This window comes from Aureobasidium namibiae (genome assembly GCF_000721765.1).
Source record: "Aureobasidium namibiae CBS 147.97 unplaced genomic scaffold scaffold_1, whole genome shotgun sequence".
Taxonomy (NCBI): domain Eukaryota; kingdom Fungi; phylum Ascomycota; class Dothideomycetes; order Dothideales; family Saccotheciaceae; genus Aureobasidium; species Aureobasidium namibiae.
This window is the reverse complement of record NW_013581208.1, coordinates 1,370,071-1,392,458: the sequence shown is the minus strand read 5'-3', so window position 1 is coordinate 1,392,458 and position 22,388 is coordinate 1,370,071. Positions and strand designations below refer to the sequence as shown.

At 51.2% G+C, this 22,388-nt stretch overlaps 11 protein-coding genes across 11 annotated transcripts; 8 read left to right on the top strand and 3 right to left on the bottom strand.

Moving 5' to 3' along the window:
• Window positions 1-497: 497 nt before the first annotated feature.
• M436DRAFT_35568 (uncharacterized protein) lies at window positions 498-2,447 on the top strand (the record flags this gene model as incomplete). The annotated part of the gene is made up of 1 exon (XM_013576239.1): window positions 498-2,447. The coding sequence occupies one exon, from the start codon at window positions 498-500 to the stop codon at window positions 2,445-2,447; it is 1,950 nt and encodes a 649-aa protein (XP_013431693.1).
• Window positions 2,448-3,172: 725 nt separating this feature from the next.
• On the top strand, window positions 3,173-4,467 carry M436DRAFT_35616 (uncharacterized protein; the record flags this gene model as incomplete). The annotated part of the gene is made up of 3 exons (XM_013576246.1): window positions 3,173-3,283; window positions 3,340-4,113; window positions 4,174-4,467. The coding sequence occupies 3 exons, from the start codon at window positions 3,173-3,175 to the stop codon at window positions 4,465-4,467; spliced, it is 1,179 nt and encodes a 392-aa protein (XP_013431700.1).
• Window positions 4,468-4,929: 462 nt separating this feature from the next.
• Window positions 4,930-6,147, top strand: M436DRAFT_36114 (putative 3-hydroxyacyl-CoA dehydrogenase; the record flags this gene model as incomplete). Its single annotated transcript, XM_013576332.1, has 5 exons — window positions 4,930-4,993; window positions 5,079-5,383; window positions 5,484-5,580; window positions 5,617-5,752; window positions 5,829-6,147. The coding sequence occupies 5 exons, from the start codon at window positions 4,930-4,932 to the stop codon at window positions 6,145-6,147; spliced, it is 921 nt and encodes a 306-aa protein (XP_013431786.1).
• A 789-nt stretch (window positions 6,148-6,936) lies between these two features.
• On the bottom strand, window positions 6,937-7,899 carry M436DRAFT_69016 (uncharacterized protein; the record flags this gene model as incomplete). Its single annotated transcript, XM_013576793.1, has 4 exons — window positions 6,937-7,287; window positions 7,350-7,630; window positions 7,683-7,715; window positions 7,893-7,899. 4 exons carry the CDS (start codon window positions 7,897-7,899, stop codon window positions 6,937-6,939), a joined length of 672 nt encoding a protein of 223 aa, XP_013432247.1.
• On the top strand, window positions 7,898-8,783 carry M436DRAFT_35226 (uncharacterized protein; the record flags this gene model as incomplete). Its single annotated transcript, XM_013576178.1, has 3 exons — window positions 7,898-7,978; window positions 8,039-8,561; window positions 8,614-8,783. The coding sequence occupies 3 exons, from the start codon at window positions 7,898-7,900 to the stop codon at window positions 8,781-8,783; spliced, it is 774 nt and encodes a 257-aa protein (XP_013431632.1).
• Window positions 8,784-8,926: 143 nt separating this feature from the next.
• Window positions 8,927-10,442, bottom strand: M436DRAFT_35035 (uncharacterized protein; the record flags this gene model as incomplete). The annotated part of the gene is made up of 5 exons (XM_013576144.1): window positions 8,927-9,105; window positions 9,161-9,799; window positions 9,849-9,976; window positions 10,030-10,175; window positions 10,233-10,442. 5 exons carry the CDS (start codon window positions 10,440-10,442, stop codon window positions 8,927-8,929), a joined length of 1,302 nt encoding a protein of 433 aa, XP_013431598.1.
• A 1,058-nt stretch (window positions 10,443-11,500) lies between these two features.
• Window positions 11,501-13,336, top strand: M436DRAFT_36308 (Phosphodiest-domain-containing protein; the record flags this gene model as incomplete). Its single annotated transcript, XM_013576367.1, has 2 exons — window positions 11,501-13,013; window positions 13,056-13,336. 2 exons carry the CDS (start codon window positions 11,501-11,503, stop codon window positions 13,334-13,336), a joined length of 1,794 nt encoding a protein of 597 aa, XP_013431821.1.
• Window positions 13,337-13,926: 590 nt separating this feature from the next.
• On the top strand, window positions 13,927-15,312 carry M436DRAFT_35746 (uncharacterized protein; the record flags this gene model as incomplete). Its single annotated transcript, XM_013576273.1, has 1 exon — window positions 13,927-15,312. One exon carries the CDS (start codon window positions 13,927-13,929, stop codon window positions 15,310-15,312), a length of 1,386 nt encoding a protein of 461 aa, XP_013431727.1.
• A 2,055-nt stretch (window positions 15,313-17,367) lies between these two features.
• On the top strand, window positions 17,368-18,045 carry M436DRAFT_77710 (uncharacterized protein; the record flags this gene model as incomplete). The annotated part of the gene is made up of 1 exon (XM_013576956.1): window positions 17,368-18,045. One exon carries the CDS (start codon window positions 17,368-17,370, stop codon window positions 18,043-18,045), a length of 678 nt encoding a protein of 225 aa, XP_013432410.1.
• A 1,447-nt stretch (window positions 18,046-19,492) lies between these two features.
• M436DRAFT_59797 (uncharacterized protein) lies at window positions 19,493-20,146 on the top strand (the record flags this gene model as incomplete). Its single annotated transcript, XM_013576644.1, has 1 exon — window positions 19,493-20,146. The coding sequence occupies one exon, from the start codon at window positions 19,493-19,495 to the stop codon at window positions 20,144-20,146; it is 654 nt and encodes a 217-aa protein (XP_013432098.1).
• A 741-nt stretch (window positions 20,147-20,887) lies between these two features.
• M436DRAFT_36761 (L-asparaginase) lies at window positions 20,888-22,041 on the bottom strand (the record flags this gene model as incomplete). Its single annotated transcript, XM_013576460.1, has 2 exons — window positions 20,888-21,849; window positions 21,900-22,041. 2 exons carry the CDS (start codon window positions 22,039-22,041, stop codon window positions 20,888-20,890), a joined length of 1,104 nt encoding a protein of 367 aa, XP_013431914.1.
• Window positions 22,042-22,388: the final 347 nt, after the last annotated feature.

The following is a 22,388-nucleotide window of genomic DNA, read 5'->3' as shown; positions in this document are numbered from 1 at the left end:
ATCAACAATCTCATCTCCATCGCCGCATGTTACGAACGACACGACTTTAGCCTTGCATTGTATACTCTTGCAGTTCTTAGCCCCATTTCATCTCTCCGCCCACGCCGACTCGACTCCCGACACTCAATTCGCCCGAGGCCATTCCCCGCTGCACGCCTTCGAGTCCGCTAATCACCGCGAACTCCCTTGCACGTCGTCTCATCTCTCCGTACAGTCATCCGCCATACGATACTGTCTCATCAACACTCCGCGGATACCTGAGGCGTCCCTCGAAGACGAGCGGCTTGTTCTTGGCGTTGGGTTTCGACGCCGCCTGTGACTCGAACTGAAGCCGACTGGAATTGCATGGCTGGTGTTTGGTCTTATTGATTCGTTGCATTGCCGGTGTTGTGTGTAGCTCTGGTGAGTCTTGCCATCATCATGGTCCGCCAATAATCAGCCGCTGACGCCTCGGTCACAGTCTTTGTTGTTGCCATCTCCTTTACGACTTCCTCATCATGCGCGAGGCCAACTTCAGCATCCCGGGCGCGAACAAAGCCTCGGTCGGCATCACGCCTGCCCTGTATGACCGTCGCGCTCTCGACTGCACATCCACCCTCCCTTTGATCAACTCACTCAACAATCTCACCTACCTTACTACGTCATCCGCACGCATCCGCGACATCCTCACTGTAGACGGCGGCGTTGAACGCCTGGTCTGCATCTTGAAAGAAGGCAGGAGCAAAGATGCTATGGAAAGTTGGAAATGGAATCTGGCTTTCCAGTGTGTTTTCAACATCGGTGTCAGAGGCTCTGAAGCCGTACGAACTCGCGTTGTCGAAGCCGATATGGTACCCGTGGTAGCCACTCTGCTCGACAACTACATTCGCGCCATGGAGAAGTTGAAGAAGAGAGCCGACGAGGACGCAAGACGTACTCCGGCCAACTTCAACCCTTTCCCCAACCTTCAAAGCCCTTCCCGCTCAAGCCGCTCTCCTTACCAGTCTAGATCAGATCGCACACCTCGAAGATCAGTACCACCGCCGATCGACGTTTCTGCTACCGACGACCAGCCCATGGTCGACTCGCAGCAGCCGCCACTACGCAATACCAGACTCGACTTTGGTCGCCACACTCCGATGCACGACATCCGTCCGCAGTCGTCGCCGCAGATCCGCTCCGAGCAGGCATCACGCCAAACGTTGCGTCCAGTCCGGGATGCTGATCGCCTACCATCGATGCTGCCCAACTTGAACGCAGAGTTGAGCTCACAACCACAGTCACCGACCACCCCGAGCGCGACGGCTCCGACTAGTCCTCGCTCGGCTGCTAGCCTTGGACGTAGAAGACCATCGATCCGTCATCAGCTATCTATTTCTGGCAACTGGGAAGATGAGCAAAGTGACGATGCTGTTCAGGACATTTCGGATACAGCTGAGACGTCACCTGAGCCAATGGTCGACATTCAAACCGATATTTCCATGCAGGATATCGTCAACGATGAAACCATGCTCGAAGGAAGCGTAACGCCTGTGGCTCTGGGTGTGCCGACTGTTGATGTATCAGATTCGGACGCTTTCATCAGTCACGCCTCAGTGCAGGATGGCAGCATCAACAACCAAACCCCAACACAAGCTCAACCCGGATTCGCACCTCCCCAGCAACTTCCTTCCGTCGATATTGTTAACGCCACCCCACCAGCACTCATGGCTCCGCGTGCTGGTGTCCCCTTCGTCTCGGCTCCCGCGCCCCTTGCCGCCGCCCTTCCTCGTGATGAAGATGTCATCATGTCTCTTCAACTGCTCGCGTATGTTTCAAAATACTGCAACCTCCGTTCATACTTCCAGGCCTCACACCTCGTACCCCGCCTCAATATTGATGCCGAATTAAGCACGCTGGACGCCGACTACGATCCATCAATCCCCTTCACCGGTCCTTCTCAAGAGGAGCTTGAAGAGGCATGGGACAACGAATTCGTCGAACAGCCCGCTTACAACATTTTCCCTCTGATCGAGAAGTTTACTGTGCGTTGCTCGAGCTCTCGGCAATCTCTGCTACCAACGTCGGCACAGCAGAGCGAAACAATGCAATATTGGGCAGGAGTGGTTATGCGCAATCTCTGCCGCAAAGACGAAAGCCGTGGCGGTATTCGCCAATGTGCATACTGGAAGTGTGGCAAGTGGGAAGAGTACACGCGGCAATTTGCTAAATGCAGACGTTGCCGACGCACCAAGTACTGCAGCAAAGAGTGCCAAAAGGGTGCTTGGGGCAGTCATCGATTTTGGTGTGTGGCAGCTGAAGAGGGCAAAGAAGGAGAAAACTCCCGGCATCACCACCATCACACACACTCGCATTCACACCAGCGATCTCATCAACACTCGCAGGGCGAAGGATCAGCGACGGCAGCGGCAGCAGGAGCAGCTACAACACGAGGCGAAGCATCACGCTCTCGAACACATCATTCTTGATTACGAAACTGGATTTACACGGCATATGTTCTTTGACAGCTTTTCCCTCGGCAACGATATCCTTTTAGGCCGAATAGAGAGAGCTTAGGTAGTTTATGGGAGAGATTGAGCAGCACTCTGCGGCATATGGGCAATAGAGCCTTTGTGCCTAGATTTAACGAAACATTGCGCAGGCGTTGTGGAGGAATTTTAGTGATACTCTCTCGGGCAGGCGTTTTGATGTTTTATATCCTGACAAGGGAGAAGCACCGGTTACTGAGCAGTAGCACATTGAATATTATTTTGCTTGGTCCAAGATTCGTAACTCGTGTAGGCGTGTAGAGTGTCGAGTACAAAGAGCAGAGGAACAAAGACGAATCAAGTGGGTCCGGAGGTTTAGCGCGTCGGGTTGTAATTCAAGAAAGACAGCACGGGCGTTGAGGTTGAAGATTGGATTGCCAGTGTCGGGACCAGATAAGGAAGGAAGCAAGTGCGCTGGGCGTGACACATAATTGACACTTTGTATTCGGTTGTTGGATGTGACATGGCTCTACGCCTGACCACAAGTCCTAATATCACCCAAGACGGTGGATGGTGGCCCTCTACAGCCAACGCAGCGCACGCAACTTAAGACTGCGACTTCGGCAATGACAGGCCGCGTTGAAGTCGTCACCAACGACGATGATGCGCGAAGACCGCTGCTGTCGCGACTCCCCCAGCACGATACCAGCGACATAGACCTGGACATGACGACTCTCGACACACGGTCTGGTCATGAGAAGTGGCGGCGCCTCGTTGGTCTGCTACTGCTGTTCACGACCGTCGTCTTGTGGACCGCCTCCAACTTTATGGCCTCCGTATGCGCACAATTCCTTGTTTTGCTTGTCGCAACGAGAACTAACAAGACTTGCAGACACTGTTCGCCGACAACACCTACTCAAAGCCCTATCTTGTCACTTACGTTAACACCGCCTGCTTCATCATACCGCTCTTACCCATCGTTGTGCGACGCCTGTACCTGAGCGGCTCCCTCAAGACTCCGAGATACGCTGCTGTGCCCCAGGACCACGATGAAGATGTATACACACAAGAACACACCAGCGACTCTGCCTCACAGAAGCTGATTCCTATCAACGATGCTCAGGCTATAGTCCCCTTGTCTTTGGGCGAGACCGCCCGTCTGAGTCTGGAGTTTTGCATTCTCTGGTTCATGGCCAATTACTTCGTCGCTGCTTGTCTGGAGCACACCACCGTTGCATCGTCCACCATTCTTACCTCGACGAGCAGCATCTTTACACTACTCCTGGGATGCGCTGTCAATGTCGAGATCTTTACTCTGCGCAAACTCTTTGGCGTACTGGCTTCTTTGCTTGGTGTAGTTCTGATCTCTTCTGTCGACCTCTTTGGCAACAACGACAATGGCCGCGGCTCGTTTCCTCACAAGGATGCACGTCAGGTTGCTCTGGGTGATGCAATGGCTTTGCTGTCTGCTGTCTTGTACGGTGTCTATGCCGTGCTCATGAAGAAGCGCATAGGCGACGAGCGCAGAATCAGCATGCCGGTTTTCTTTGGCCTCGTCGGTCTCTTCAACGTCCTGCTCCTATGGCCTGGATTTTTGGTCTTGCACTTTACTGGTGTCGAGCCCTTTGAGCTGCCCCCGACTTCGAGAGTTACGACGATTATTCTCGTATGTTTTTTACTCTCCTCTGCCGCAATAACAGAGTTTTCATGCTAATCATAAATCCAGGTCAATTCGTTCAGCTCATTGCTCTCTGATATCGCATGGGCTTATGCTGTGCTACTCACTTCGCCCATTGTCGTCACAGTAGGCCTCTCGACCACCATCCCGCTGTCTCTGATCGGACAGCTTCTCATCAACAACCAAACCTCGCCTGCTATTTACTGGTTAGGCGCTTTTGTTGTCGTCTTGTCATTTGCATTTGTCAATCACGAAGAAGCTCAAGACGAGGCTGCCCAAGATCAAAGGATCCTAGAGGAGTCTGCGAGCATTAGAGGGGTGCAACAGCACGAGGAAGCCTGAGGAAGAGGGGCTTTTTTGCATTGGGAGGGTATGGTCAAGGCGAATTGACTTTAGCGTCCATATAGATTGGACCGGGTGGGGGAGTTATATTTCCATTTGCCATACGAATATCACGACTTTTTATCGTTCTCTTGTGTTTTGCTTGTGATGGTCTGCTTTTGCTTGAAACTTGCACAGAATGGCTGCAAGTCCAGTCATCACGGGCAACGGTTCCGCTCCTCACCTTCTTCGGCTTTGGATTTTCCAACGTCACCTCGTGCACTTTTGATGTGGGGTGATGTGGGGTCGAGTCTCTCCATCTATTGCCGGTGACATGTTTTGGAGGACATCAACCCTTTTTTCCGATTGTTTATCTGTTTGTTCTCTTGACTTTCTCTTACATACTCAAGAGTTCTTCTTATTAAAAGTCTTCGTTTGAACTGCGGCTTTTGTGTTTTCTGTGTGCAATTGAAAGCCTCCACCATGTCACGATTCGAAGTACCGGATATAGGGAAACACTTGCAGGGCAAGGTTGTTGTATTAACTGGTATGTCAATGCCAATTGCCACCTCCTTACTCTTCCCTTACTACTTCTCCTCTATCACATACTAATCACAACTTCTACAAAACAGGAGGAGCCCTAGGCATCGGCTCCGAACTCGTCCGCCTCCTGCACTCCTCCGGCAGCCACGTCTTCTTCGGCGACGTCCTGATCGCCCAAGGAGATGCTTTGGCTGCAGAGCTACAAGCATCGTCAACAGAAGGCCAACAGGTCAAATTCTTGTATACGAACGTCCAGGATCATCTTGCGAACCTGGGGCTTTTTGACCTGGCGTTGAAGACTTGCGGCAGAGTCGATCATGCGGCTTCCGTGGCGGGGATCAACAGGGAGGAAAACATTGTCGATGACAAGTTGACGCTGGAGAGTGTGAGGAAGGTGAGTTGTTTTTTTTTGGTGTTTTCTCCTTGCCGTTTGTTGGTGATTTAAGATGGAGATGAGGGGATGAAGATGCACTGATGGTGGGATTTCAAAACAGGAACCTGATATCGATGACTCGTTGGATGTGAATCTCAGAGCACCGATTCTGTTTTCTCGCATTGCAAGTGTGTATTTGCGTCAAGGACAACTACCGAGTCAGAATGGAGACGGCACAACAACAGCAGAGGGAGGAGGAACAGCAGCAGCAGCAGCGAACAAATCACTCACGCTTGTATCTTCTGTAGCTGGCTTTACCGAAGCTCCTGGTCTTGCTGTGTATTCGGCGGGTAAACACGGCGTCTACGGATTGATGCGGGCATTGCGAAAGTATGTTTTTGGCCTCTTCCTTCCTTTCCTTTCCCTTCCTTCCCTCTCTCCCTCATACTCACCACCAAAACAATAGAGTCCTCATCAAACCACCCCACTCAATCCGCACAAACGCAATCTGCCCCTGGATGACCGAAACCCGCATGGTAACCGGCATCGACGAGGACTGGAAGCACGCAGGGCTGCCCCGCAACAAAGCAATCGATGTAGCTCGCATCATCGCCGGAGTGATGGTTGACAAACAATTGAATGGGGAAGCATTATACGTTGAAGGAGGAAGAGCCTGGGGGATCGAAGAGGGCATTGAGAGGACGCAGAGCCAGTGGATGGGTGAGAAGCAGAGTAGGGATTTCATGAGGGGGCAGGAGGTTTTGGGGACGGGGGAGAATTGGTGATGGGGATGGGATGAGTGTGGGAGGTGTATGGATTCTTTCTTTCGACGGGAGTTGATCCTTGTATTTCCAAAACATGAATGATATCGCATAATGTGACCCACTGCTCTGTACTTTCTCGACGATCGGTATATCCTCTCCGTCATACCTGCTATCAAGATCGTAGACGCTGCGATCGAGAACGCGCATCTACGCCAATGTGGTAGTAGCATCCGACTTGTTTTCAGTTAACGCCGAGCACCGTGTACCTAGTAAAGGCAATCAGGCCAACGAAACTCCCGCTATCCTCCGACTTCTCTTTGGTGACTCCTGTGATCTTTTGATGGTTCAAGGTTCGTACAAGCTACCTTCCAGAGGTCACGAGAAGTGATGGAAAAAGTCGATCAACATCCTTGCTTTTCCTTCGCTACCTTTGATATACCGATGTACTACACACATCCAACCACCTCACCCATCATAATACCTCTTTGTTATCGTGATTGGGTGTACGTGTTGATATATCAGCCGGGCAGCCCTCTATGCTTTGCGTCGATGGGCCTGTTTCATCGCAGAGAGCATAGGGATAGAGCTGATGCTTTTTCCATGACTGCGCTGTCTACGGAGTATCAGTGATGGTTCTGGGGTGTTTTGTGCCAGAAAGCCACATGCGCGGGATCGCGCTGTCTCCAGTCGTGCGCAACATGAAACAAAACGGAGCGACCAGGGAAGAGATCCGAGAGAGAAAAAAGTGCTTTTTGCAATGTAAAACGCTAGCTACCTGGCATATCTGAATCCCAAGACACGCAGTCAGACTCAACCCCTTTTCCTAGGAGCAGCAGCAGCAGGAGCAGCAGGCGGAGGACCAGTCTTGATAACATTCAATAAATCCTTGAGACCTTCAGGCTTGACCGACTGAGCAGAAACAAGACCAGCTGCTTCATCGAGGACATTCTTGGGGTCTGCATCACCGACCATGTCGATGTTTGTAGCGAGCCATTGCTGGAAGGGGGCGGCGACGAAGAAGCCATCGGCGGTGAACCATCGCATGAAGGGAGCGGAGATTTCCTTGTCGACGGGCGGGATGGTGTTGAGCGAGGATGGGTGGTATGTGACGTTGAGTTTGTAGGTGGGGTCGAACTTGTCTGCGCGGGTCGAGATTGTGATCTGAGTTGTGACATGGTCAGCTGGTGGAACTTGACCTATCGAGCAGTGGGACAGCGACTCACCTTGCGGCCCTTCCAAGCACCGACGTATACGAGGCCCTTTTCAACCTGCCAGATCCAGTAGGTAAAGGCGCCGTTCAGGAGAAAGTAGGCGACGACGGCGAAGGTGGTGAATCGTTTTGTAGCTTCGAAGCCATACTTGTAGTCGAGAGCAAAGGTAATGGCAGCGATTATGACGGCAGTGTATCCGAGAGCGAGCTTGACGTCGGTGTACCAGTGGGATTGGCGGAACTTGAGGCCGTTCAGGTAGTTTTGCAGAGCATCGTCGGTTGTGTTCTTGCAGTCTGAGGAGAGGGTCAGCTTTGGGCAAGTTGGTCGGTGGAAATAGAGAGATACCGGAAACATTATAAGGCGATATTCTGGATTCGTCTGCCATGATTGTGGTGTTGTTTAACAGGAAAGTTGTTTGTGGATGACAGAGTTGAAGATGAAGCGTGGCCGGAGCTCCAAACGCGTGTGGAGAGACGCTCACGCTTCAACAAGTGACGGCGACTCGTCGTCCAAGCACTCGACAAGACCAACACCACACCTCCGCTACCATGTCGCCCGTCATGGCCGAGCCCATCGTGCAGACCATCTACAGGGATCCTGCTCTGTTCTACTGGATCCTGCTGCCCATCACCGTCGTCATGGTGAGTGTCGATTGCACCTCTCCCACCCTGCACAACCACCCAGCTAACACCTCCACCCAGGTCCTTACTGGCATCCTGCGACACTACCTCTCCACTCTCCTACAATCCGCACCCAAGCCGCAAGCCATCAATCTGGTGCGCCAACAGCGGTCGCTCATGCGCGGCGTCAACCTCCGCAACAACTACAACCAGCTCTCCCCGTCCTCGTTCGCTGCCCGCAAGGCATACATGGTCCAAGCCTACAAGGACGGCTCCTTCCTCGCCGAGCCCGAGATGCGCGGTCAGCCCAAGGGAAATCCCATGGCCGACCCTGCCGCCATGGAAGGCATGATGGGCATGATGAAGGGCCAGGTCGCCATGATGGTGCCTCAGAGTTTGATCATGGGCTGGATCAACGCCTTCTTCTCGGGCTATGTCATCATGAAGCTTCCTTTCCCTCTGACCCCTCAGTTCAAGTCTATGCTGCAGTCGGGTGTTGGTACCAGAGATCTCGACGTCCGATGGGTTTCGAGTTTGTCTTGGTACTTCCTGACTCTGTTCGGTCTGCAACCCGTCTACAACTTCATCCTTGGTAGCAACAACGGTGCGTCCCTTTGTTCTCGTCTAGCATGTCCACATGACTGACAAATTCGCAGCCGCCAGTCAGGTCACGCAGCAAATGGCCCAGGCTCAGATGGGTGCCAACCCCATGGGTGGCCAGGATCCTGACAAGGACTTCCTGAACGAGGCAGAGAACCTCGAGGTCCTCGAGCATCACTGCATTCTTGACGGCGTCGAGGACAGGCTGCTGTCCAGTCTAGCTTAGATTTGTACAAACTATCATAATCTCTAGCCTCACAATATCAGGACTACATAAATGCACTATGGTTGGTGATATCACTTTCTCTCTGGAAGCGTCTTGCAATCATATGCCTGCCATGTGATAATCCTGGTGCACAAGTGGTGTACTTAACCATGATGCCTTGCAGCAAAGCCAATATTCGATGCAGTAGCTTCTGCCTCGTCCTCTGACGATGCACTGAAACCACCCCACCCATCAAACTCGTCCGACAGCTTGACTGCAGCCTTGAGGAAATACTCGTCTTCATCTCCCCATGTTTTGGCGGCTTCTTGCATCGAGCGACAGGCTAGAAAAGATGGTTAGCTCAAGACAAGAGGTGCATCTTCTTTTGTGCTGCGTACCTTTGACAAAGTGAGCATCTTGAGCCCACTTGCCGTTCACAGCTCGATCGGCTACCCACTTCCAGTCTCTTCCTGCCAGATTAACGTTCGAGATTCTGCTCTTGTCAACAGCTGGACGAAGTTGACCGATGTAAGCACTAAGCAAAAACAGCCACCATTGCCTGAGCAGAGGAACGTGGTATGTAGCACGAATCAGGGGAGCAACAACGCGCACGGCGTGAGAGCTGGTAAGGATGTGTACGAGGAAGAAGTCGAACTTGTGTTTCCTTTCGTGTGAACCGACGAGCAAGGCAACAGCGGCACGTTGGGCGGCCTCGAACTGGGCCTTGGGATCCGTAACAGTCCAGCTGTTCCAGTATTCCAGCAGGATGACCTCCTTCTCCTTGTCCTCTGTCAGAGGAGCGTAGTTGTCTTCTCCAGGCTTCTGGAAGAAGGAATCGAGACGAGAATCTTGATGCACCTTCTGGATAACTTGGAATGGATCTTGCGAGGACCACGGCGATGGTTTGGTGTACGAGGGATCGTCAAGATAGATATGCTGATGGTTGTAAAATGAGGCGACTAGAGCTAGCGACTCGATTGCGACGGTAGGAGAAGCGAGCTCGAGGGCGAAACCGAGATGGATGAGAGGGTGTGCGACTACAAGCAGGTCAGAGAAGCACTTGATCCAAATGGCACAGCAACTTACGGCCGGCAATCAAATTGTTGATCAGCGGTTGCTTGCCAGAGTACAAGAAGTCGTCAAGCAGCTCTCGCCAATCGTAACCGAACTGGACGAGTTGGTCTTCGAAAAAGTCTATCCATGCACGCTGGTACCTGCAGTGTCGCATCAGCTGCTATAGTGTTGGATGTGGTTGGAGCTTGCATACTCTCTTCTTCCCAGATAGTCGCGCCAGTCATGTCTTGATATTTCCGAGGGCGAGTCTTCCCATGGCTCGAGGTCCTTGGACTCTTTCTCATAGATGTCCATTAGTTGGTCGACGTTGGCACCGAGGAAGTAGGCGGTACCCAGAATCTAGACATGGCCTCAGCATGGTCTGGAATGGCAGATGGACAGGAAGGAGAGTTATACGTGGGGCGCATGGTTGTGGAATTCGAGGTGGTGGTAGATGATGGAGTGGTTGATGTGATTGGCCTTGATCAGGTGCTTGAGTGTTCGGGCACGTTTCTCTGGAGTTTCTTCAATGTCGATGGACTCGACGGGCGGCAAGTTGAGTTTGAGAGCAGATGCATAGCCACCAGACAGGAGATTTGAGAAGAAGTTGGAGCGGAAGGAAAACATGCTTGCTGCCACAGAAGAGTCGTCAAGCACAAGCAACGAAAGTCGAAAGCATCAAGGCAGTCGCGTCATGCCATTTCGGCTGGACCCTGTCTGCCCCGCTTCACCATCATCGAACAGGTACTCGAGTGCCATCACCTCATCCATCCTTTAGCAGTCATTCCTCCACGCGGGTCAAGTATTTTATGCAGAGCGGTGCTAGCAATCAGGAGTGAAGCAATACACAGGAGAGGTTAAGATAGAGGAGCAGAAGAGGTGAAATCGAAAGGGACCTGGCTGCTCGGGGAGCGGAGAAGCGACAGCCGCGAGCCATCATGGTACCACATCTAAAGAATCGATCAAGATCATCTAAGAGGCAACCAACATTTCGGTACGCATGAAGCATACAGTCTTCTATAGACTCACATCCTGGCAGTCTTGTTTCTGGTGATATCTCGGACAGACACTAAAAATGCATGGTAGTAAAACAATTCAATACTTTGTCTGGCTGAGCACCCTGAACTGTCTTGGCTTTGCGACTTTGAGAAAGCGACTCAACACATTCCATCCAGGTCGTCATTGACGACACTCGTTACCGCTTCTCTTTGACGCCATCGTCAATTGTTTGTCAGGCAGCCTCGATAGTGCATCGGCGCCCATGACTATTCCATGAGTGCAGCAACACGCCTCGGAGCGACAGTAGCCCCTACGACTCAACTTCAGTGCCCCCTACCACGACCATGTCCAATCATGGCAGAGTCGGTTTCCACCGCCCACCTCCGGCCGATGTCAGTGACGATTCGGCAAGCGATTCAGACAACGAAGACCTGATGCGCGAAACACGTACATCGACCGACATCAGACAGCTGGACAGAAAGATCCTAGAAACAGAGGAAGAGGCAGAGGAACTTTTGACAAATAAAGAAAAAGACAGAAGACTCCAGGGTCTGTTTGCACGTAAGGATGGTCCATCGAGCGGCGTGAAGCTCACCAAGAGAGAGCGCAGAAGATACCAGCGTGAGGCCCAGCGCAAGGGGAAGAAACATCCCAAGGAAGAGGAGGAGAGTGAACTCATGTACGACATGGAAGAGGGCCACAAGGATAGCTCGGACTCGGCTGCTTCATCAGACATCGACAGGCTGCGGTTGAAAGAGTTACCACAGCCTGTCCAGGGTCGTAGCTCACGGCTCTGGAAGCTCACAGCTATCCACATTGTCATCGTCATCGCCTTTGTTGGCCTTTTACTAGGTGCTTACAAGGCATCTCGCACCCACAAATCCGAGGTCCGCCCTCAATCGGATACTCTCACCAATGGCAGCTCAATATTTGCACCAACAACCATCCTTATCTCGCTTGACGGTTTCCGCGCCGACTTCCTCCACCGTAACATTACACCTTCTTTGAGTGCATTTGTTCAAACTGGCGTTTCACCAGAATACATGTCGCCGAGTTTCCCCTCCGTTACCTTCCCTAACCACTTCACCCTTGTCACCGGCTTATATCCTGAAGCCCACGGTGTCGTCGGTAATAGCTTCTGGGACCCTGAGTTGAAAGAAGACTTCTTCTACACCGATCCTGCCAGAAGCATGCAGCCCAAGTGGTGGAATGGAGAGCCCATCTGGGTCACTGCCGAAGAGCAAGACGTTCGCGCCGCAATCCACATGTGGCCTGGATCCGAAGCTCACATTGGCATCGAGCCTACCTTTGTCGACAAATACAAAGGCCATGAGCTACTTGCCAACAAGGTCGATCGCATACTCGGTCTTCTTGACCTTCCCGGTCCGTTTGACAAAGGCGCAAGCTCTGATGCCCCAAGACCGCAATTGATCGCCGCCTACGTGCCGGACGTCGATCGCGATGGTCATCTCTATGGTCCCAACAGTACTGAGATTAGATCCACTATCTCTAGTGTCGATACCATGTTGGGTCAGCTTTTCTCGGGATTAGAGCAGCGAAATCTGACAGACATTGTCAACATTGTCATAGTTTCTGACCACGGTATGGCTACGACATCGACTTCTCGTTTAGTTCAGCTCGACGACATCATCGACATGTCTGTTATAGAACGTACCGACGGATGGCCGCTATACGGTCTTCGTCCAAAAGATGAGTCAGATATCGAGCCTCTCTACAATAAGCTTAAGCAAGAAGCGGCAAGTATGAGCGGTTTCGATGTTTATCTGAGAGATCGCGACATGCCTGAGCGTTACCACTTTTCACAGAACGACCGTATCGCGCCTCTTTGGGTGATACCTTGGACTGGATGGGCCATCGTGGTCAAAGAAGAGTTCAATGTCGAAGAGGCGAAGAAAAGTGGCCAAGTCTATCATCCTCGAGGCGTACATGGATACGACCATGAACATCCACTGATGCGTGCAATCTTCGTGGCCAGGGGCCCCGCCTTCCCTCATACCCCGGGCAGCAAAGTGGACGTCTTCCAAAACATCGAGGTCTACAACCTTGTATGTGATTCGGTAGGAGTTGTGCCCAAGCCGAACAACGGAACTCTGCGTCTACCACTCAAGCCTATCGGATTGCACGATTTTATGCCGCCTAGTGATATGCCAGAAGATATGCCAGAAGACCCTCCCTCCAGTGAAAGTAGCGATCAGCCGACTTCGATCGCACAAACCACAGCGTCGAATGGGACCTCGACCGAAGTTGTGGAAACAACCTCATTACTGACGCAAGTTTCACGACCAATGATTATTGCCACAGACGCGCCTGTCCCTACCCGACCAGTCATTCATGATGACGTGAGCCAGGAAGACGAAGACAACAATGGCAAAGACACGAACTTATGGTGGGATTGGGTCATGGGAAAACTCGATGGCGCCAAAGACTGGGCGACTGGGTTATATGATACAGTATCCGACAAGATCTCGGGCGCTGCAACGGAATCAGGAAACAACGAATGATCCGGTAACCTCTCTCAAAAGAACTTACTATCCAGGCTGCTGCCTTCAAATGGCCACTTTACTCGCTCTCTCTTTCCTACGTGGACGGAATTTGTTTCGCATGATGAAGCTTCTGGTACATCGAGCTTCTACTACACGCTCGGAAAAAGCACACGCACCACACCACACTACGTGACAGAAGCTGGGTCCCAACATGCTCTGTGGTTATACTGCCAGCGCACCCTCTCTCATCGTAGATTCTGCGAGTATGTACGTTGACCTGATCACCGGATAATTACCACGTGCGTCCCACGTTCTACGCACGCAATCTTGCTCTTGTGCCTGGTCCCTCCCGTAAAAGAATGAACTCTATCTTTCGCAATTCTTGAAACAATACCCAGGCTCGGGGAGCAGAAGATGCATACGTTTTGCTAAGCCATAATCTCAGGTATAAAGCCCCTGTGTTTCCCGGACTCTATCTTCTCTCTTTTGTCTCTTGTAGTTCCAGCAGAAGTGTCGTTATCATACCGCCTTTCAGCTTATCGACTCAAGAACACCAGTCTACTGTACCAGAATCTTGATTCTCTTACTACATTTCGCCACACTTCAACATGGCTTCTCATAACATCATCACCTTTGGTCTCGAGTACGAGCTGAAGCTCCGTCTCACCAAGAGCCAAATACAGGAAGAGCTTTCGAGCGACTCCATCAGCAAAAACATCCAGGTCGTCACAGACCCAGGTCAAGTCAGACTCATCCATGTCGGACCACAGTACCTGCAAAACAGCTATCTCAACTTCGCTTTTCGCGACAGCCAACCTCGTCCTCAGAGAACAACTCTGGTCAACAAAACCACTGGAGAAGAGTGTGAATACCGCGGCTACTCTACGGAGGCCCTTAAAATCATGCAGAAGCGACTCCAAACCATCCCTGGCTACCAAACAACTAGCATCTACCAAGGAAAAGGGAAGCAATCAGACTTCTCATCAGCACGTCTCAATCTCACTCACGACGAAAGTCTGAACGGCCTCACCAAAACTGCCAAGATTGCCACTGGCCTCTGCACACCTTCCGAAGCAGATACCACCGACTTTGTCGGTACAGAAATTGTCACAGCGCCCCACACATCACCTGAAGAGGCTTGTGACGAGGTGCAAAAGATTTCTGCAGCTCTTCGCAGCGACGGTCTCGACTATCACATCGATGATGAATGTGCTATGCATATTCATGTCGGCAAACAAGACGGCTCGCCCTTCAACATCAAAGCCCTCCAACACCTCGCGTATCTGGTATTGATCTACGAGCATGAATTTGCTCGCTGGTTTTACCCTTCACGACGCGGTAACAATTTCGAGACAAAGTCAAACCGTCTGGAGTTCGCCACCGAGTGCCCATCACCAGAACCTCAACATGCATATCTTTGCGACGAAGCCGGAAACATCACCGAAGGATCTGTCGAAGCAGTATGGAATTATCAACCTCTCTCAGATATCCGTAAGGCTATCTTTGATGATGTTGACTCCGCCGACGATCCATTCAGAGCTTTCGTCAAGTTGATGGGAGACAAAGGTCACATTGTCAACTTCTCATACAGCGCACGAGACATCACCAACAACCAACCGGCAGCAACTGTAGAGTTCCGTCAACACCAGGGGACTCTAAATGGCGACGACGTTCTTCATTGGGCTCGTCACTGTACAGCCCTCGTCGCTCTTGCCCAGAAATATGCCGACAACAACACACAACACCCAATCACCACCTGGGAGGATAACATCGATATTGAACATCTTTGGAGGGAGATGAAGTTGCCTGAATCAACAAGACACTTTTATCGTCAACGTATCCAGGAGTTTGATGAGCGTTGGCCCGACGTTTACCAGACTCCTCTTTGCGAGCCCGACATGGTTTTCGATGACAATGTTGACTTCTCTGGCGAAGAATCTGAGGACTCGGAACCAAGCATGACGGAAGAAGAAGATGTACAGGAGAAGTGTTAGAATTGTTACTTTAAGAGGTGCACTAGCTCGAGGACGACAATTGTACGGAGGACTTTGTGAGCATGTGATTTTCTTGTATCTCTTTTCCCACTGGGCATTGCTTTCGCTAGTGGGTTTTTAACGAGGCAAGATACCGTGCTAGGAGATTGGATTGGATACTCTGTATGTTGCGAGGTTGCATTGTTGGTTGCATATGTAAAGTCCTTACGATGTCCAGGAATTGGTGGTTCCGGATATCAAGAAAAGAAAGCATTTCCTCTCCACTCGTCTTCGTGCCTTCCTTTCTCAAATGTGACGTGTCTCTTTGCTCTGGCTCCACCGGTACAGTCGATAAACAACTATAGTCCTCCCTGACACGACGTAACTGCAGAGAACTTGCACCAAACGAAGAATTAGCATTACTCGTCGTCGAGTACTCGAGTATGGTTGAGGACACAACATGAAGTCGATGATGGCTGGAGTTCTCAGTATTTGGTTAGCGCCGCCATGTCGGCTCCTCCAGCAGGGAGCAAGTTACGGTTATGTGCTTGCGCCATCACCATCCCAAACGCCATGTGGTGCAGAGTGGGAAAACGAGTCAAGACTTTTGTCGATCTCGCTGATCGTGGATCGGAATTCAACAACCGATGCGAGGACAAGGGACGTGACTTGCTCGGTGGAAGTCACTGGCTGCACGGCACAACAGCAGGAGTTACAAGAGACGTATCGCATTGCGCAGATTTGTATAGAAGTCACTTTAAGGGGTAGAGTACTCCAGTAGATAAACTTGTTCGTCAAGATGAGACGGTTACTGTCCTCTCGTGAGAGATCTACTGTCAAAATCTATTGGGCACCATCTCGGTGGTCGGTGTTTGGTGGAGAACAAGTCCTTGCTCGTGTTCAAACTCGAAAGCCCCAGTCACGATCATGACGACACAAGGCTCCCTCACAAGACAGGCGCATGACCAGATTCGCATGCAGCAAGGACAGTAGGACGAGGTGTATTTTCCCAGCCACCTCCCCGCCGTCTTCTGTATGTCCGAACCATGAATGGAGGTGCTTTGTCGCGGTGTTGAGGTGATGCCGAGACTTGTGCACACGCATCGACAGTGGGTCTCCTTTGCACGGTTCCTGAGAGAGGGACCGACTACTTACTCCGCTTTCACATTCTTCCAGGGTTACTCATCGATGGCAATGGTTCGGACCATGGCCAAGTCCACAGTGGGACACCCGGTCCAACTGCGCACCGAAGAAAGAATGACGACCTCACATCCGATGATTGGCTCACCGAGCTCATGGCGACGGCGTTTCCTTTCGCGCGCCTGTTCCTGGCGCTTGCATGAGGCAAAGCAAAGCCAAACGCACAACAACCCTTCTAGCCAGGTCGAAACACACGGGTACCTGATTCTAGAGACAGGTGCCTGGGATAGGCGCATCGTGGCTCCAACCTTTTTTGCGTTCTTCAGGCTCTCGGTGGCCCTTAACCGCATGTCTTTGACCAACTTTCTAACCGTGTCTCCACATCCGAACATCAACCCAGCATGGTCCACCCCTGCGCACCGGACGGGCCGTGACCCACAATCAACCAACACACGGGATTGCCGCCGAGAGAAGTCCAAGTCAACCGCAGAGTCCACAACGCACGGCGGCTGCAGCTGCCAGAAGGTAAATCTTCTTCTTTTTGCACTTTTGGCCGTTCTCATTCGTCGCTACTCGCCCCGTCGTTGACACGTCGTGGATGGTGGGCTCGTACGCCGATTCGACGAGAGAGCGAAGCCATGAAAAACTTTGGGCAAGAGATTCCAGCGTGTGCAGCACGTCCATTATACGCGCGCATGTATATAATGTTGAAGGTCTCTCTCCCAATTGTGCTCTTTCCTGTCATCCATCAGTCTTTACTTTCCTCTCTCTCTCTCAATCACTCTCTTTACGCCAGGTTCCTGTGGAATCGGCAGACACTCCTTACGGTTTCTATACCATCACCTCAGCACCCTTGTATACTCGTTTAGCCAGTTGATCTCGGCATTTCACTCCCTTTGTCTATATCTTTCACCACGAAGAAAAGCATCAGACAACATGCAGTTCTCTGTCTCCACCATTCTGAGCGTTCTCGCTGCCACTGCAGCTGCTCTGCCCACTGAGAAGGTCCTCCAGAAGAGAGGCACTATCTCTGCCACTCCTCACGTTGAGTTCTCCTCCAGCGTTGGCGTTCTCGGATGCAAGATCAATACCAACAGAGTTGCCTACTGGCCTATGAGCGTTGGCTGTGACAACATGTGTGTCAAGGTCAGCCACCAAGGCCGTTCTCTCCACCTTCTCCGCGTCGACCAGTCTGGAGGTGCCTACGACATGAGCTACGATGCATGGAACACTCTTGTCACCGGCAAGAACGCCACAGTTGATCCTACCATGGGCGGCGGTGTCGACATGGAGTACGAGAGCGTCGACATGGACGAATGCTCGCACCTTCTCCACGACTCTGACGGCAAGCTTGCATTCTCCGCTGCCAACAGCATGAACTTCATCGCTTCCTGCATCAGCGAGCCCAACAGCTGGGTCGCCAAGAACTACGGTCTCTGGAACATTCTCAACCCCGTCTGCACCATTGGTGTCGACGAGCAGTGCACCCTGGACTTGAGCGTCAGCAACCAGCCTTCATGCGGAAACAGCATCCTCGGCATCAACACTCCTCTGACAACCCAAAATGTCACCAACATCGCCTACGGCACTGGCGCTCGTGTTGCCGCCGTCTAAGCCATGCCTAGTCGACCGAAATCTTGAAGATCTCACGACTCTTGGAGCACAGTCACCAACAACAACCATTCACTTCCTGTCACTCATTCAACCAACCATTCTTTTCCAATTCTCCTGTCTCGAAGACAGCGGCATTTTTTCTTCCTTTCTTTCAACCAGTTGTGCCCCCTCGAAAGTGCCTGCATGCAGGCCGCGCAATCTTGGAACATTGTTTTGTATTGGGGCTTTTTTTTTCACGGTTTCATGCCGGATTCTTTAAGACACGATTTTGAGATGCTTTATGACTTTTACAAAAGAGAGAGACAGAAAAATTCAAGAACTTCTTACCACATCTTTGGCCATCCTTTGGTCTTTTGTGATTTTCAATCGTCGTCGTGGTTTTGTGAACGCACATCAGTGCACGGGCATAATTATGCAAGCCTTTGACGAGTCAGCATCACTATGCAAACCTCGAAGGCAACTCGATGTCAACAGCTGTTTTCGCATGTGCGAAGCTGTCGTGGCTGCTTGAAGACATGACAAGGTAGGTAGGGCCGACCAACACGACGGCATCCGTGAATTTGTTCTCAGCTGTCTCGAAGCTTACCTTTTGTCATTCTCATTGATTCCAATGCGAGATATCAGTCCCAGCAACGACAACATCACGGTCTCGGTAGCAGATGGTTAGGACGCACAGTAACCAAGAGGACTCTATTTTGCGATCATCAATCGTTCACAATTTCTTGAACGCATCGCAATCCTTAGGAGACCAACTAGGTATAGACCATCAAAGGCTCGAGACGATGGGCTTGGCCCAACGAAGAGATTAGTACCGACAGTGCGACTTGCGAGTTCGTGGACCTACCTCGTCATCCGCTTCCGTCCAGCCATCCCGTTCGATGGGTCTTTGTATACTAACAGTAATCCAAAACTCGAAGGTCATCGCGAAGGCTGAAGCGTACGCAGGGATAAAACTCCAGCCCGCACACTATTTTTGGCTGTAAGAATGTCAGATCCGACATTCGACACTGAGTATCACGTTGCACCATATCCGTCGACATCCAACAGAATCAGCACACCACCATACTCCAACGTCTTCGAAACCCGCTCACGACGGACTTGAATGTCGACTGTTGTTCCTGGTAGCAAAGTAATGCCTGACCAGGCCACGAATATCTTGACACTACGGCCAAACATCGACGGTCGATGATGTACTCCCTTGTTGGTAGAACCAACTGCGACAAGCAACACGCAATACGATTGCGACGACATTCCGTCTTTACTCGAGAGCAATGCTCAGTAGTAGGGTCAAGACTTAGCAGATCCCAGTATATATACCGAAGTAATGGCAGCGCTCTTTCGAAAGCATCAACTCTCAGCCTCAAACCCAACGCATCTCAAGCCACCAGCTTCATCTTCTATACCATCACAAGTTGGAATTAGACACTCGAAGGAAATAAGAACGAAAATGCACTTCTCCACTGCAACCAAGATCCTGGCCCTCGCTGCCGTCATCAGCACCGCCGCAGCAAGATCTACCACCAAATACCGCCGCCAGGCCGCCGACGTATGCATGGTCGACTCCGTGACCAACAACCCCTCCCAAGCCGATGCCAAAGCAGCCATCGACCAGTGGAACATCGACGTCAATACTGTCAACGCCTTCCTCAACAACGCCAGTGCACTTGCCCACGGCATGGAAATTCAAAACGCCACCATGCAAACCCTCCTCTTCGCCCAAGACGAGCCTTGTCAACTCAAGACCTTGATTAGCAACAGCGACTTCGTCGGCGGAGGCACCGATGCCTTTAACTGCGCAGTCATGGACCTGATGACTGTGTTCGACACGCACGTGCTTCAGAATCTGAGGTCTATCATCATGATGCCCAGTGATAGCGATGTGATCACTCATGCTATCAATGACATCAATACCTTCAGGTGCTGCAATGTTTTACCTGATGCGAATATCATCTGGCTGGACTCTGCTACTGACAATGGTATTTCCAACGAGGTCAATTTCACTCCTGCAAAGGAGGATGCTTGCGCCAATATCGATTGCGCTACTGTGTCTACTGCTGCCAACTGTACTTCTCTCAACAATGGAAACAATCCATTGAAGTAGGGGACAAGGATTCGAGGAGGACGGTATATCCACTGTCTTTTCCACCAAGTTACGCGACATGGGCATCGAAGGGGACACTGATGTGTTCTTGTCAACACTCCTTCTAGTGTGGGTATGGAGTCATGGGATAGTCTTTTCATCATCTATCAGTAGCATCATAAAACCAGCCACTCGTTTCCAAGAATCGATCTTTGGGTCTCACCTGCTCCTGATAGTGTTTATTGACTGAGAAGCGATTATCGCAGATGTGTAGTGCTTGCTGTCCAACACTTTTTCTCGGAAAGAAGGTAATATCTCCAAAGGGACAGGCACGAATATGATGGACGCTCCTTCTCAAACCTAGTCTCTATTTTCCACTCCAATGCATGCTCAAGTAAAAAGCAATACTGCCTTGCATGTGTGCAAAAGTCGAATGTTGTTCTGTCTCCGTGATACCACGCTTCCATAGAGTGATTGAAGAGGAACACCGAGATGTCAGTCCATACATGACACGGAGCAAGTCGAAAGCATATTCAAGTGGACATTGTTGTTTTCGTGAATAAAATGCGTCATGAATTCATGTTGTCTATACAAAACATATCCATCTCAAAAGGCGAGATTGTAGCAAAAGCCTTTTCCTATCGGCTTTTTCTTTTTTTTTTATCTCCACAGTCAAATGTACATTTTTATAGCGAGTGGAGCGCTCTCCCAGCATCAAACAAGAGCCCATAAGTTACCGCAAACGAGTATCTCCAGCAGATTCTATGACACCTGGAGTGCATCAAAGATGTCGGCAATCTGGGTTGTGTTGTAGCCAACAGCAAGAGCGCACTGCAGCAAGATTCTAGCCTTCTGAGGGTCGAGGTCACCGCTAGCGATGGACCACTCATCGTCTTCGGGAGAGACGAAGCCGTTCATGGTTCTGGTAGAGAAGACCATAGGAATGCCAGTCTCGTTGTAGACGGCTTGAGCAACCTTCCTGCCTGCTGTGGTCCAGCCGCCGGCACCGGTGCCAGCGAACACGATGGCTTCGGCACCTGAATCGACGGAAGCACGGATGAGTTCTGGGTTGCTGTCTTGGTGGCCGTAGAGGATATCGACGTGAGGCAGAGATGTGAGGTTCAAGGGTGCAAGGTCGAAGAAGGGTTTGCCAGGGGGTGTTGCAGCAGAGTAGTAGAACTGAGGAACCGAGTTCAGGAAGAATCCGAGGTGGCCTTGTTCCATTGCCTTGAATGTCTCCAATGAGTTTGCGTTGTTCTTGACCACGTAGAAGGCGCTGTCGATACGATCGTTAAGTGTCACCATGGTACCGCGACCCTCGGCTTCGGGGGTGACGGCCAGTGTAACAGCCTGGTACAGGTTGAGAGGACCATCGGCAGAGAGGACGGTGGAAGGACGCATAGCACCGACGACCACGACGGGCTTCTTAGATTCAACAGTGAGGTCCAAGAAGAAGGCAGTCTCCTCAAGGGTATCGGTACCATGAGTCACTAGAGCACCGGTCGAGGTGTTCTTGGAGAGTTCGGCTGTGATTTGGCGGTTGAGTTCCAAAAGGATAGTGGCGTTGATATTGCCAGAGTCGACATTGCTGACTTGTACGCCGTTGATATTTGAGACGTTGACCAACTCAGGCACAGCATCGATCAGAGTTTGGATGGCAACAGCTCCGGCAGTGTAGCCGGTTGTTTGGACTCCCGAACCAGCGGAGCCAGCAATAGTACCACCTGTGAAATGTTATGATCGATAATACTATCATGGAGAACCATGGACATACCAGTGGCGAAGATGGTAACATTGCCTAGACTGGCATTGAAACTCGGTGCTGACGCGCGAACCTCGAGTTGTGGGATGGTAGGCAGAGCAGCAGCATGGCTGAGAGAGCCCAACGCAGCAAGAAGGGATAGAGATGTGAACATGCTGTCGAACAGCAGAATATCTTTCTATGAGAACGAGAGTAGAAAGGTGATAGAGCGAGAGAGAGAGAGAGAGAGAGAGGAGAATGAAAGTGTAATGGAGACTGCTTCTGATCAAGGAATCACGACAAACTCGTGGTATATATACCTTTGAGTCTGAGGCTTTTACTGCCAATGATACTAACCGGAAAGCATGCTCGAAGACAGAGACGGTCCACTATCGGAGAAGTTTTTGCACATTGTCGCTCTATCGTACTCGATTGTGACTCGATCGCAGCAAGCAGCTCGGCTTAGCGAGTGAGTCTGGCATGTTCGAGTTTTGGAGGGGTAATAGTTATCGGGCACGGTTT